We start from the raw sequence: 15,328 nt of genomic DNA, 5'->3' as shown, positions 1-15,328 counted from the left end.
AAGTATACACTTATGGCGCCACAACAGTGCAGTGATAATGAGTTAAAGTATAAACAACCTCACTGTAATAAGAGACAACTCTTACATAGGGTTTATAGTAAGTCAGGCACTTATATTAATTCACTTAATACTCACAATAATCCTATGAAGTAGATACTATTATCCCCATTTTACTGATTAGGAAACTGAGGCAGGAAGAGGTTAAATAAACCTTGTCCAAGATCACAAAAGTAAGTGGTACAGCTGGGATTCGAACTTAGACAGCCTGACTCCAGAATCTGTGCTCTAATTTCAATACATTATAATATCTTTCAATGTAAATAACGTGTGGGAAAAACTCAATATAGACATTGACCCTGTCTATACACAAATAGACAGTATACGACTAATGTCTAAGTAGTGATTATTTTGATCAGTTTTGGAATTATTTTTATCAGCACTACCTCTCAAACAATTTGAGCTTTGTCAAGTCAAGCACCATGAAATGAGGAGCAGCTTGTACGGCTGGAACCTAATTGATGGCTGTGATTCAACAGCTCTTGTGATGAGAGGTCTGGCCACCTGACTGAATAATCTAAGACATGAGCCAAAGACGCTATCTAGTTAGCATTACTTGCAGCAGGCACAAGGCTCAAAAAATTCGTATCAGCTATAAATTCATGTTTGTTTATCCATCTGTTTGTTTTAACAGATAAATGCCATGGGCAATAGACTGTGTCAGAGTTAGTGCTCTGATATTTATACAGCTTCCTCCATTTGCTGCTTCCATTACCTTCACACTCTCCTTCTTGGTCATTATTTAATACAGATGAGAAATTTTATTTCTACCAAAATAGAAATTTTTGCTTAGGCACCAATTGTAGGACTTAGAGATCAAATCCCAACCTCAGCTGTTTGCAGAAAAATCTTTAAAGCTTCAGTTATCAACTTAGTAGAATGCAGATAACAGTGTTCAGCTACCCAGGGCAAGACAGTTTGAATAAGTGACGGTTACCGAATTATTGATTGAAATGATGATAAGAAAAAATTGAGAAAATGACATATAATATTCAGGAACTATGAAGAATTGCTTTAATGGTATGAGGATTCAAATTTTAAAAGAAAACAAATAAAAGACAGGCCTACTCTGTCGTTTATACACTATTAAAAGAACAATTCAACCCTTTAAAATGTTTTTACTACCCCAAGACCTACATATGCATACAATATATATATATATATTCACACACACAAATACATGAACAGCCATCATTTCAACTTCAAAAATAAAATTTTATATTCTGAAGAATGTACAAAATGAAAGGAAAAATAAAAATTCATCTTTCAAAAAACCTATTTCAATCACTCTTCAAGTCCCTTTTCTAGAAAATCTAAGACACTATAAATTAACATGAAGATGAAAAAATTACTTTTCCATTCTCTTGTGCTTATTGAATATTAAAAATATGCTACTTACATTGGGAACATGGTGGGAAGACCCGAGGCTGAAAAAAGTGGCTTATTAAACTGTCGGATGTCCCATAATTTTAAGGTATCATCACCTGATAGAGGAATGAGAAAGGAAAAAAAAAGGCAGAAAGTAAATTTTGCAAAAAAGAACCAGTCCCAAGTTTAGAGTTTGCAAAACTTAGTGTATAACTATAAGAAAAGGAAGGGAGAGAGGGAGGCGGGGGAGGGAGGGAGAGAGAGAGAAAGGAAGGAGGCAGGAGGGAAGGAAGGAGGGAAGGGGATGCACATGACACATTTTACTTTTTAACTAGGGAGCTTGAGAGCAGGAGTTGTGAGAACAGTAGAAGGATACATGATAATGAACTAGCTTCCTAGAAATTACTTTCCAGATTGATGTAGCATCTGCAGGCTAGAAGGAACCCTGGAGAATCTTCTCTAAAGAGTGACTTTAGAGCAGATGGTAGTTTCCCTGTGGTATATCTGAGCATAACTTGACTTCTTAAGAAGGTATTAATTTAGCAACCACCAGGACTGAAAATAGTTCAGTTCACAACAGATTCTTTTTCCCACTAGTGTGTGGGTGAAACTATCCATTAACATTAATGAGAGTGAGCCAATGTGATTCCTTTCCCTCCAGTGTAACTCTATCTGTGGCTATCATTCTTCACCTTGCTGGGGAGTATAGCTTTTCCAAGCCAAAGTATAATTAATATTCTTTAAAGAATCACTTTTGAAGTATTTCTATAGGACTACTAACTAATTCCTGTTCATAATGAAAGCCAAAACTCATATAAGTAATATCTTCGCTGTTCTTTTTCCCCAGTGTCCGCAGCTGAGACCTGCCTCAACCCCCTGGGTCCAATAAGGAATCAGTACCAGATGCAAGTGAGGTGAGTGGAGAGTTCAATAAAAATCCCCATTCTCTCCCCAGCAACCCTGACTCTGAAACCCAACTTTTGGCAGGTGCACTAATCCACAACTGGCTGGGTTGGAGACCTGCTTATACTGGAAGAACTTTGTAAGGCTCACCTTTTTGCTTTTAGTCTTTAAAAAAAGGTTACACATCCCCACAATCCTCAAACAATAAGAAAACATTAACCTGTATTAAACAGTTTAGTTAACCTGGCAGGTTCTGGAGCTAGCAGCAGCACCTTACAACACTCTGGGGACTCTGCTGAACAGAGAGACTTCCATCTGGTATAGTCTATACATCCAGGAAGGAGAATGGTGGAATACAGTATACATGTTCTGTTGACGACATGTTACCCAACAACTAGTATAGGATGGAAGGGGAAGGTAAAAATTATCACTAAAATGGTTTTGACTGAAACGGAGTTAATCCTATACTTCTAAGGCAGTAATAATCAACTGGGTGGGGCTGGGCTATTTCAGAATCCTCCAGGAAGAATTTTCAAAGTACACTCCTCTGTTATTCCCCTTTTCTTTCCCCACTCTACCTCAGAGATTGGGGTATACCACTCTAGAGGCGCGAGAGTGAATGTGAGAATTTCCTAGTGGAGGATTTATCATTTTGAAAACCTTCCCAAGGGATTCAGATACATTCTTGGGGTAAGAATCACTGATGTAAGTACAGAGTATAGTACATAGTCTTAATTAAGAGTCATCTTAGGACTCAAAGAACAGGTTAGAATTGATGAACCAAAACATATATTTTATACATATCCATCTTTGCCATGTATACCGTAAATAGAAAACACATGTGCATGTGCTTTGATTTTTTTAAAATTATGTAAGTGAGGGTAGTTTGGGTATATCAATATAAGGCTTCCTTGGAAGAAAGAGAATCTGGATGGAGTTCCCAAGGGTAAACGGGCACGGAGCAGTTAAACTGAGGGGAGAGCTGTGCCAACTCTATGTCCTCCTCACTTCCATACCCTCTACATCAGGCTGCAAATTCTTTCAGGAAAGGAACCCTGCTATGATGTCCACAGTTTATGCCAAGCACCTAGCATAATGCTTAGCTCAGATCAGTTGCTCAATATACAGTAAAGTGAGTGAACGAATGACTAAACTCAGTGTTGCTAGATTAATTTGGCCTATGGAATAAAGACTAAATCCTCTTTGTGATATTTAAGGCTATCTGTAACATGGCTCCAACCTACTTACCTTGATTCTTTTCTCTCCCCACAAATGCGCTTACTGGAAGATCCTCAGTCATGCCCCATACTTCCCCCCTAATGCTTTGTTCATAAGCTGCCCTCACTATTTTATTATTTCCTTCTATCAGCATACTACTTATTCATGTGAGAAAGATTTAGCAAAAAGTTAGAAACAATCTCTATTCAACCATATGAGTGTGGACAGGTAAACTTACAATACGACCACATAGAATTACATAGTTATTAAAAAAATAACATCCAGGTATACAAATTTTTTTTAACTGAACTGAGTTAGTGTTTGAACTGAAAAAAAATCAATGGTCAGCAAATAGAAGAGTTTGAAATACCAGACCCAGAACTATAAAATGATATAGAAAGAATATAGAATATCATCTACAAAAGTCCATAAGGTAGAGGCAATGGTCATCCTTGCAGGCTCCAAATGCTGATGGAATTTGGAGCTAAAATGAAAACTTAGGCAAAAAAGTACATATTTTCTAAATTTTACTTGATAATTTTAATAAAATAATGTTGCCAAGTTGGAAATGCATTTTAATGAAAAAAACTAGACTGGCAAAGGTACATTAACAAAAGCACAGCTAGCTTTACTAAGCACTAGGATATTAGTGTGACATTTGTTAGAGTTACATACGATCATTTTATATACAGAAACATATCAAAAAGAAAGCTTCTAACCTACCTCCACGAGAGGCAAGGACATTACCATCATAGGAAAAAGTCACGCAAGAAGTATCTGTGCCTGGGTCATGAGCTTGTTTATAGTGGAATTTAGGATGAACCTGTTTGCAAAGACAAGCAAAGTGTTAACATCTCATCTGAATTCAGATGAGAACATTTTTGTGGCAAGAATATTTTACTTTATCATCCAAAAAATGATATATAGCTACATGAAAAATATTAATTTCACCTGATGATAGTTTTCTTATTTTGGAAAAAATTTCAAAGGGCTTTTAAAAACATCCATTTGCTTTAAGAAGCGAAAAGAAGAGACCAGGTTAAGTTCTAGTAGGAGATATTTTTCAGATTGCCTTAGCAAGCTCTGAGCAACACAAGATTAGCACCGCATTTAGTTCTCCTCATTATACTTAAAAAGTTTTGGGGACCATTTCCTACAGTTATCTGAATAAATATAAATAAAAATTACAAATGAACATATTATTAACTCAAAAATATCACTGTATTCCTAGTATATGCCAGACACTGCACATGGTGGTAAGTCTTGAACTATCTTTAGTGTGCCTGCCAGGATAATGTTGTTGATGATGATGACGACAGCCAGCCATTACACAATGCTTACTATACCCTCCTAGGCACTATATTCTTTTACTAACTTGCCTATGGTGCTCACGTTCACTCTAGAAGATTATCGTCATTTTACAGATTAGGAAACTAAGCACAGAGACTTAAGTACCTTGTCCAAAATCACAGAGCTAGTAAGTGGTCGAGCTAGGAGTTTGAACCAAAAAGCCTACTCCTAAACACTACCCTACACCCCCTCTCTACGGATGTATGCTATTAGTCTTTTTACTTGCAATGTCACTTCTGAACAGTTAATGACTTATAAAAGTAACTCTACTACACTAATCTTGCCACCCATTTATGATTCAGTAACCAGAACAGGCCAAAGTACTAGGGAATCAATTATCCCAGATCCACCAGGCTGGATAATTACACAGTGAATGGCCAGGGACATTACTAGTGATGACAGCATGTAGGTCTCTCCTGGCAGCCACAGGTATAGGAATACAAATGACCCATCTCCATCAGTATGCAGCAACCATAACAAAGAAAAGAAAACAGAGCTCACGTACATTAGCCTCCCAATAATACCCCCGATACTCCATCACTGAGCTTTCACCAAAAAGTTTCCAGTAATGAGGACACACTACCTCACAAAAGCAAGCCTTCAAAACAAAATTGTATATATTGAGTTAAAATTGTCTTGTCAAATACATCACTTAACTCGGACCTTCTGTTTTAATAAGGACCAGAGCTTCCTTGGCCTTTTGCGGAACTGTTACACTCAGATTTCTTTTCATTATATTCCTAGGTTAGTTCTAATGATTCTTGTGTCCCATTGTCACAATTTAAATTTAAATAAATTTTCAGAAGGTTAAATGGTAAAAAATAAATAAATAAATAATAAAATGGTCTTCTCTCTTCCTCCACGTGACAGTCTTAGAAATTTATATTAAAGACGGTAATCATGCTTCCTCCTTTCATGGATATAAATAATTCATTGATTCATCTTTTTTTATATATATTGGGAATCAACTGTATGGCAGATACATGGGTTAGCAGGGAAACACAAATGTGCCGAGATAAACATGGCTTCTCTCCTCAGAGGTGATAGACGGTCCCCCTGAAAGGACACAGATAAGCATACAGAGTGACAAGTGGTACAGTGGGGAAGTATAGAGTAATTTGAGAACACTAAAGAGAGGTTCTTAATCAGAGCAGGAGAAGAGAGGGAAAAAAAAGAGGGACAAAAAGAAATCAGAGGTGCAGTGGATAAAGTAAAAGTTAGCAGACGAAGGAGCAGGATGCGGGGTCTAGAACGGCTATTCCAGTCAGAGGGTACTCACTGCATTGTGGTAGCAGAATCTTGAACCCCATGACCTCTGCGATACCTGGTGTTATGCCCATGAATATGTTACTCTACTTAGCAAAAGGGACTTTGCAGGCATAATTAAGGTTACTAGTTAGCCGACCTTAAAATAGGGAGATTATATCCTGGATTACCCAGGGGGGACTGAAGAGTCACATGAGTCCTTAAAAGCAGAGTTTTTGGGACTTCCCTGGTGGCGCAGTGGTTAAGAATCCGCCTGCCAATGCAGGGGACACGGGTTTGAGCCCTGGTCCGAGAAGATCCCACATGCCGCGGAGCAGCTAAGCCCAAGCGCCACAACTACTGAGCCTGCGCTCTAGAGCCCGCGAGCCACAGCTACTGAGGCCGCACGCCACAGCTACTGAGCCCACGCTCTGCAACTACTGAAGCCCGCGTGCTCCAGGGACCCTGTTCCACAACTACTGAGCCCGCGTGCTCTAGGGCCCCTGTGCCGCAACTACCGAGCCCAGGTGCCTAGAGCCTGTGCTCCACAACAAGAGAAGCCACCTCAAGAAGAAGCCGGCGCACTGCAACGAAGAGTAGCCCCTGCTCGCTGCAACTAGAGAAAGCCCGCGCGCAGCAACGAAGACCCAACACAGCCAAAAAAAAGAAAAGCAGAGCTTTCTCCTGGCTGAGGACAGAGAAGGAAGCCATAAAGACATGCCAGAAGAGTAAGAGCGATTTTAAGAATGAGAAACGTTTGACATGCCACTATAGACTTAAAAGATGTATCAAAGAAACAGGGATCTGAACATGGGTTTTAACTGCATAGGTCCACTTATACACAGATTTTTTTTCAATAAATACATAGTACAGTACTACATGATCTGTGGTTGGTTGAATCCACAAATGTGGAACCATGGATATGGAGGGCAGACTGTAAAGTTACATGTGGATTTTCAACTGCTCGCAGGGTGGTGGGAGGAGCGTGTGTTGGTGCCCCTAACCCCAAACCTCCCCACGTGTTCAAGGGTCAAGTGTACTTTGAGGGTAGCCTGGTGAAACCCTAAAACCCTAAGAAGAGAATCCAACCATACCATGTCAGGCTTCTTACCTACAGAAATTGTGAAATGATAAACTGGTGGTTTTTTAAGCCACTAAATTTGTGGTAGTAATCTGTTACTAAGCGATAGAAAACCAACACACGCATATTGGAAGGCCTGAAGGGAAAGGAGCTGGTTGATTCAAAGAACTAAAAGAAGTTAATCACGTCTAAGAGGGAAAGGACAGGTGAGAGGTGACATAAGCAGGGCCCAGATTACGCCTTGCAGGCCATGTTAAGGGCTTAAATTTTATCCTGAAGGTAAAAGGAGTTGCTAAGGGATTTTACACAGAGGAGTAGTAGTGTGACTAGGTTTGCTTATCTTTAAAAGATCATTCTTGGACATGTGGAGAGTAGATTGAACATATTTTTTTTGTTCCTCAGAAAAGCAGAACTCTGCTACTAATCTCAATAAGGAAAATATGCCACTTAGTTATATTTCAACAACTTATCAACTCCTAAACTCTAAATAAAGCTTTTGAAAGATACTACAGAGGTAACAGTTTACCAGAAAGTCCTATACTTACATTTGGCCTCTCAGTGAAATTAATTTTTTATTTGTTTTAAATGTTTTATTTATTTTTAATGCTAATAAATACATATATACATCTAAACAGAAGGAAGACCCATCACTTCATGAATTATCAGTAAGGTAATGTGGTATAGCAAAAAGAGCACTGGTCCAGGACCAGGAGATATGAAATCTGGACTTAGTTCAGTCAAAAACTAGCAGTATGACTGGGGACAAATTACTTAGCCTCTCCAGATCACAATTTTATCTTCTGTAAAATAAATGGATTGAACTAGATGATTTCTAAAGTCACTTACAGCTCTATGATTCTTTAGGAAAAGACAAAAACTGGTAAATACATAATATTTTATAATTCGACTAACTGATCAAATGTACTTTTTATTATTAATAGAGCAAAATAGATCATGAATACCAATATTCTAAAAGATAAATACACACACATATATATAGATATGTACATATCATATACCAGTCAGGTGGGATAAAGAACCTTAAAAGGTGTAGAACCCAAAGCAATCATATCACGTACACTTCCGCATGAGCCCAAGAGCAAGCAGGTAGTTCCGTTTCGACAGATTTTATGTCAAGTGTGCTCTTCAATTATTAACTTCACTTTAACCAGTAACAAAAGTTTATTCCAATGAAATAAAATGGATAGCCAGAGGAGATCTTAAATTTGCATAAAACATCAATATTTGGACAGTCTGTGATGAAAAATACCCTCACATTTTGAAAACAAAGTCAACCTGACTGAAAAACACTTCTGGCATAATGTGAGAAATCTAAAACTGCAACTCCTCCTTTAATTCCTTTTATAATCATCCTAGGCAAAGAACATTATTCTTTAGGGAAGTTGAGATTATTAACTCCTTTATATAGGTTTCCTATTCTTAGGAGTGCCTTATGTTAGATTTGGAGAACATCAAGTCTCAAATATTCAGAGTGATGGGAAATGCAAGCACAAAAACCTAGAGTTTTAAAGGCCCTCTCTGAGATCATACAGTACAAACTTCCAACTGGTAAAACTGTCCCTTCCCAGCAGATGGTCATAGAGCCTCCAGCAGTACAGAACTCATTACACCACAAGCAACAACAGTGCATTTGTCTGGGTGGCTCTAATTGGCAACACCTTTCTTAAACTGGGTCCAAGCCTCCCTCCTTCTAACATCTACTTGTGAGTCCTGGTCCTGCCTTCTGTGGCTATGCTAATTCTAGTTTTTCCTCTCTAAGGAAGTATGCCAAATTCTCAAAGAAAAATATGATGCCTAGCCCAAAGTCTTAAATATACCACTTTCTGTAATTCTAAATAATCCAAATATTCTATGGTGGTAACAGAGGTCAGTGAGTTTACATCCAGCAGCTAGCTAGATCCCAATATCTTTCCATCGCTCTAGTGTGTATCTATCAATGCAAGAGGAAAGACAGCCCTCAAAAGGATCAAAACATGTTTTGTAATCAATAAAACAGTGGAATAAACTATTTTAAAAAAGAGAGAATTTAAATAAATTTCTGGGCTGAAAATAGGGGACGATTTAGTGGAAAGAATACTGGTCTTAGAGCCAAGCCAACTTGACCTAAAATTTCAGCTTACTACATTTAGTTTGACCCTGGCCAAGAGGCTTAATCTTTCTGTTTCACAGTTTATTAATCTTTCAAATAACATGCCCTACACATCTTCCCACTCTTACTCTTTTTCCCCAACTCCCAAAGAAACTGAGCTGCATTTGACCTACTATCTCCCTGCGTTGCGTCAATGCCACACATTTATTTATTCAGTCTATAGTGGGCACCTCCTCTCAGAACGTTGCTGAAATGCAACTATGCTACCGAAACACAAACTCCGAGAGCAAGATGAAGCAAATGCTAGGCTATCTAACAAACTAGGTGTACTAACATTTAACTGTCCTCTCAAATCTACTCTTAGGTCTCCCTAAATAGATATAAATTTTCTTTTTCATTGAGAATCTATTTTCAAGCTTCGTTATAATCAAGCAATTCCAATCAATTCTTTATTTTCAATCACATGTTAGGTTTACTTACCATACCAGGATTAAAAATATTCCAGGATTTTTTTAAATGCCAAGATTAAAAAACAGAATAGATATAGGTCAAGACTGAATATAATTTCCTCCTGTTCCTCTGATTTTGGAGATCTGTAGTAAGGATTATGAGAATAATGTATACAAAAATATAGGAACTGTCATAGAAAGGTACTTTGCAATTTCCTATGCCCATGAAGGCTTCATTTTAATAAAAGGAAATTAGACAATAAAACCTCTGCAAAAGATTCTGTGATAATCAAATTAATATATTGTATGAAAACATGGTATAATGATAAAAAGCACAGAGGGTGGAATCAGACTGGTGAGTTCAAATCCAGGCTTCACCACTTATCATCTTGGGCTAATCTCCCTATGCCATCTATTAAACGAGATTAATAATAGTACCCACTCCATAAGCTGCTAGGAGAATTTAATGAGGTAATGCAAGGGTGTCACACTCCTTTGCAATACAACTTTGCTTTGCTTTTCATCAATATGTGGCATGTATTTCTTTACACCTTGAGTCTGGGTATGGACAGGTGACTTGTTTGGGATTATAGGACATGTAGCCAAGAAAATGTGTCTCTCAGACTTCCCACTGTGAAAAGCATAATGACTAGCACTCTCACTACCTCTGTGACAAGGCCAGGCTTTCCACAGGCTCCTCCTCACCAACGATTGCGCACAGGGGAGAAAGGACTCCTGATTAGCCTGACTGAAACATTCTGGGCATTGTGCTACAGTCTAAGACTCTTTCTGTACAATCCTCTTTTTCTTTTCTTTTAATATAACAGTTTTATTGAGATATAATTCACACACCACGGAATCTGTCCACTTAACGTATGCAGTTCAATGTTTTTCAGTATTTTCAGAGAACTGAGCAATCATTACCTCAGTCAATTTTAGAACATTAGGATCACCCCAGAAAGAAACCCCATACACATTAGCAATCACTCCCTCTTTTCCCCTAATCTGTCAGCCCTAAGCAACTACTAACCTAGTTTCTGTCTCTGTATATTTGCCTATGTGAACATTTCAAATAAATGAAATCATACAATATGCTATCTTTTGTAATTGGCTTCTTTCACTTGGCATAATGTTTCTGAGGTTCATCCATGTTGTAGTATGTTTCAATACTTCATTTCTTTTTATTGTCAAGTAATGCTCCACTGTATGGATGTACCACATTTTATTATCCATTTATCAGCTGATGGACATGTAACACTCCTTTCCTTCCTTTCTCTTTCTTAGGGGTATGGCCTACATCATGCTCTCTTCTCCAGCCTTCTCAGGCTCCCTCACCCCCATTCCCTTGACAGGCCTTTCCCCAAGAATTCTCTTATATGTTTAACCCTATCTTGGTGTCTGTTTCTCAGAGGAACCAGACTATCACAAGTGGTACCTGGAGTGATCCAACAGCACAGGTGTTAAGATAAAAATCTAGGACTGCCTCCTTCGTGGGTAAAGAAGACACTGTCCTGAGTGGACTGTGGAGCACAGATATACTCGAGCGCTTAGTTGCGGTCCAACTGCTACAGATTTCACTGGAGGTGAGCTGGGAAAACTTCCTAGTACAGGGGACTGTCCTTGCGGGACAAACATTTTAGGCATTTAAAAATATATGGGAGGAAGATACCTACAAAGACAATAGTGTTGGCTGGTTAGTGCTAAGTCATTATCCCTGCAGAGGGACAATGAGAAACTGAGCACCGTCAAAGACTAAGTGGAAGAGCCAGAGGGCCTCTTTAGTAGCTTTCAAAGAAGCCCTCATCTCCTGCAGTGGAAGACCAGACACAGCTGAGCAACAAACAAAAGCGATCTGGTAGTTCGATTTATAGAGCTCCAGAGATATCTAAATGCTCAGCCAAGGCATGTCTGTTATTCTAAGGCAGGGCTCTAGCTGGGAAAACCTGAGACTCTGAAACATAAGGACAGGATATCTGGATGGATGTCTATAAGATGCTAGATCTGCAGACGCCCCTGAACCCTCACAGCCTACGGAGGTGGCCCACCCTTGCCTAGTAAGAGCTAGCAATTCCTTTGGGTTGGAAGATGCTACAACTGCCCCTCCCCCACAAGGCAGCAGTAACTTCTCTTAGGACCTGCCCCTACCTCCTCTTCTGGCTTCTACGTCAGTAACTAGTGCCGAATCCCAGTATTACTCAGCTGGAGAAGCGGCTGGAAAGAGATTACACACCAAAAGAGACGCCAAGAATTAGCTCGCAGCTGCTGGCAGGAGCCATGAAGTACCTTGAGTTTGGATTCTGAGGATCCTTAATCAAGGGGGCTTTCATCAGCAGGATTCATTGATTTGGGGCACATTTTTATACAAGGTCTCCAGGGGATGGGGCAAACCTGCTGCAAGGATGCTATAGAGGCCTGGAAAAGTGATGGCCAATGTTGAGTAAAATAAAAACACCCCAATTGTCCTGGCAGACAACAGAGAAGAGAATAAGAGGGCTGGGGGAAGCGGGCATGCTGGGATGGATATATTGTGTCAAGTCAGACAATACAGAATATTATTTTTCATGGGAGAGCCCAGAAGAAGTACCATTCACCAAGGCCACCAGGAATACACAGGTGAGAGGGAGCCAGCATCACCAAGGAGTTCAGTTCAGCATCACCAAGAAGTACCATTCACCAAGGTCTCCTCTGCAGCCCAGGGCTAATCTCACTGAGCTGGGCCATTAATATCCATGGGGATAATGAGGCCCAAAGTAATAAAAGCTAGGTTGCAGTGCTTAATTGCTAGAAGCCAAGAGGCTGCAATATAATGACTGACAAGATCAGAGAGGCAGCCAAGGGGGCTTGATGTGCAGAAAAATGTGGAGATGGTTAATAGAACATGGCATTCCTAGGGGCAGAAGAGATGGGCAGACAGCAAAGGTACTGCTTAGTATCTACAACCAAAAAGAGAGATAAATGGAGGAGCAGGAAGCTGAGGGTGGTCACCCCAATAAAAAGTCATGATCCCTGGCTCTGTTCCCATATCTGACTCTATTTTCAGATCAGGAACTGATTGACTATAGAGGTAGTCAGATTCCTAAGAGGAAGGACAGTGCTACTCAGTGGGGCAATAATTCTTCTCCTAGTCCTTCCACAAAGGGATTGTTGACTACAGACTTAATCAAGTAGTAGTCCCGACTGTAGCTGCTATGCTAACTGAGATATCAGCATAGCTAGAGCAGATTAATAAAGCCCTGGGTTGACTTAGGCTCAAGGAGTTCCCACTGGCCTGGCCAAAGCTTTCTTAGAACTGCGCTGAAGTTTGAGATTCTTCCTAGCCAACCCTCCTTCGTTCCTTCCCTCTTTCCTTCATAGGAGTCAGACCTGCATCACCATCTGATACTCTCTAGCCTCCTCTGGCTCCCCACACACTTTTCCCTTACAGGAGTTTTAGCAATAAATCTTTCACACATCTTAGCATCTGCTTCTCGGAGAACCCTAACAGAGGACATGAGCAAACAAGACACAAGCAGAGACCTGGAAAGGCATATATGTTGGGACTTGCTCTCTTGCTGCTTTTGGAACCTAGTCACCTTGTGAAAAAGCACAAGATGCTCTCCGGATGACCAGAAACATGTGTCCAAGTCATCCCCGTAGCACCAGCTGACATCTGGCCAACAGCTGGACATGTGGGTGAGGCCATTCTAGACCATCCAACCTTGACTGAGCTGTTAGTTAACTGCAGATGCAATAGAGAACCCAGAAGAAATCAGCCAAGCCAGTTCAGACCAGAAATACTGCCCCACTGACCCAGAGAATCTTGAGAAATAATTAATGTTTGTTGTTTTAAGCTACTAAGTTCTAAGGTAGTTTGTTATGCAGCAAAAGTTAACTAATGCAACACATGAAGGATGTGAACAGTGCTTGGCAGATAGTAAACATTATATAAGAGTTTGTCATTATTATAAGTCAGACGATACCACAGAAGCATTAATAACGTTTTAAGAAGGTTAATTCTCGCTCCCTAACCTTAGCATTCTACCAAATAATATCCACCATAAACCTGTCCTGCAACCCTATAATTAAAATTAATTCAACTTTATCAGGTCTTGTACTTTATATAATCATTATGCTCCTCTCTTGCCTTTTTGCATTTGCCTGTGAGACCAAAAGTTCTCTCTAGCAATGTTTCTTAATCCTCGCTGGGTTTGCTTCAGGTAACCCTTGTCTCTAGGTAGCTGTAGTCTGTTTTCAACTAGTTGCAGCCATTTCTTCTATATATTCTTTGACACTAAGACAATGATTCCAGAAGACAATATTAGAGAAGTGAATGCTGGGAAACAGCTCAGTCTTGGAGGACACAGAAGGGAGGGTTGTGTGTTTAAACTGCTTTTCTTTATGTTACTAAATGAGAGCTCTTTCCCCACATTTCTGATCCTTTCTTTCAAGTAGGTCAGCTTCAGATTATTCCTTTCCCAGGCACATCATCTGAACTCTAAGAACCCCAATGAGTCTTAGAGTACAGTATAATATGTTATGTATCACATAATCATGGTGCTTAAAAGATGAACATAATAAATATAGCAAATGAAACTCTGAACTTTTGAGCATGTTTCAAGGAAACAACATATTTCATAGCAAGTTGACAGTTTCCAAGTTTCTAACTTTTTAAAAAAGATAATTATGTTCCAGCCAAGATGTTTTTTCCTTCCCTCATTCCCTTCTTCTCTCTCTCCCTCCCTTCATTTTTTTAAAATAAATAATTTAAAGACAAAAGAAAATGACATCTGACAAAGGTTTCTGAAAAGTCCATTCATCATCCCCTATAAAATAAAAGTGTGATAATAAAATTTTTAGGATCCACATTTACAATGTCAACCACATTTACTGAGGACTCATTATACACACAACACAGAGATACATAAATGAAGAGATGATGTGGAATTTTCTTGAAATGATTCACAAGTTGGGAAAGGAGAAGAAACACTTAAGACCTCTTATTCTTTCATAAAACATTTACTGCATCAAGTATAAGCCAGGTTTAAAGGGCATCAAAATGACTAAGAACTGGCCTCTGCCATAATGGGGAAGCTCACGGGAAAGGTGGGGGTGGTGGTGGGGGGCTCAGGGACAGGGAGGGGGGAGGCGAGAATGAGCATTTATGACCAGAGGTGAACTCTTCAGCAGGACTCTCTCTTGGTCCAGGTTCACTGTTGCAACCACTATGATTTCAGAAAACCGCTATGACTTAGCATTTATTTTTCAACTGTATTTGGCAAAGAGATAGCACAGCCTTCATTCATAACTGGACAATGTTGCAATTACATGCTTGTTTGGTCATCTCAAACCAGGTGACTGCAGTGTGTGACTACCTAGGGCTCTGTCTGATGACCAGCTGGAAGCTGCAGCTGCAGGAGAAAGCTCAGCCACTGAGATGTGTGAGTCACAGGCAGAATATGATGCCACTGCTCTGGAATCTTCTGGCTCCCTGTGTGCTTGCAACTTGAAATTCAAGGTGTTTACTTTAGTCTATAAAACAAACCCCTTATGGCTAAGGCACAAGTTACC

At 39.6% G+C, this 15,328-nt stretch overlaps 1 protein-coding gene across 3 annotated transcripts in view; it reads right to left on the bottom strand.

Annotated features, from left to right (window-relative positions):
* Positions 1-15,328, bottom strand: part of WDR70 (WD repeat domain 70) — a 327,284-nt gene that overhangs the window by 50,811 nt on the left and 261,145 nt on the right. For 2 of the 3 annotated variants that reach the window (XM_059916261.1, XM_059916260.1), the window contains exons 11-12: positions 4,270-4,369; positions 1,457-1,541 (exon numbers count right to left, since the gene is read on the bottom strand). The exons of the other annotated variant lie outside the window; for it this stretch is intronic. In XM_059916261.1, coding sequence (XP_059772244.1) covers positions 1,457-1,541; positions 4,270-4,369 — 185 coding nt within the window. The remainder of the gene's footprint in view (positions 1-1,456; positions 1,542-4,269; positions 4,370-15,328) is intronic. 3 annotated transcript variants of the gene reach the window in all.

Source organism: Balaenoptera ricei, chromosome 3 (assembly GCF_028023285.1).
Source record: "Balaenoptera ricei isolate mBalRic1 chromosome 3, mBalRic1.hap2, whole genome shotgun sequence".
Classification (NCBI taxonomy): Eukaryota; Metazoa; Chordata; class Mammalia; order Artiodactyla; family Balaenopteridae; genus Balaenoptera; species Balaenoptera ricei.
This window is presented reverse-complemented; position numbering and strand designations above follow the sequence as displayed.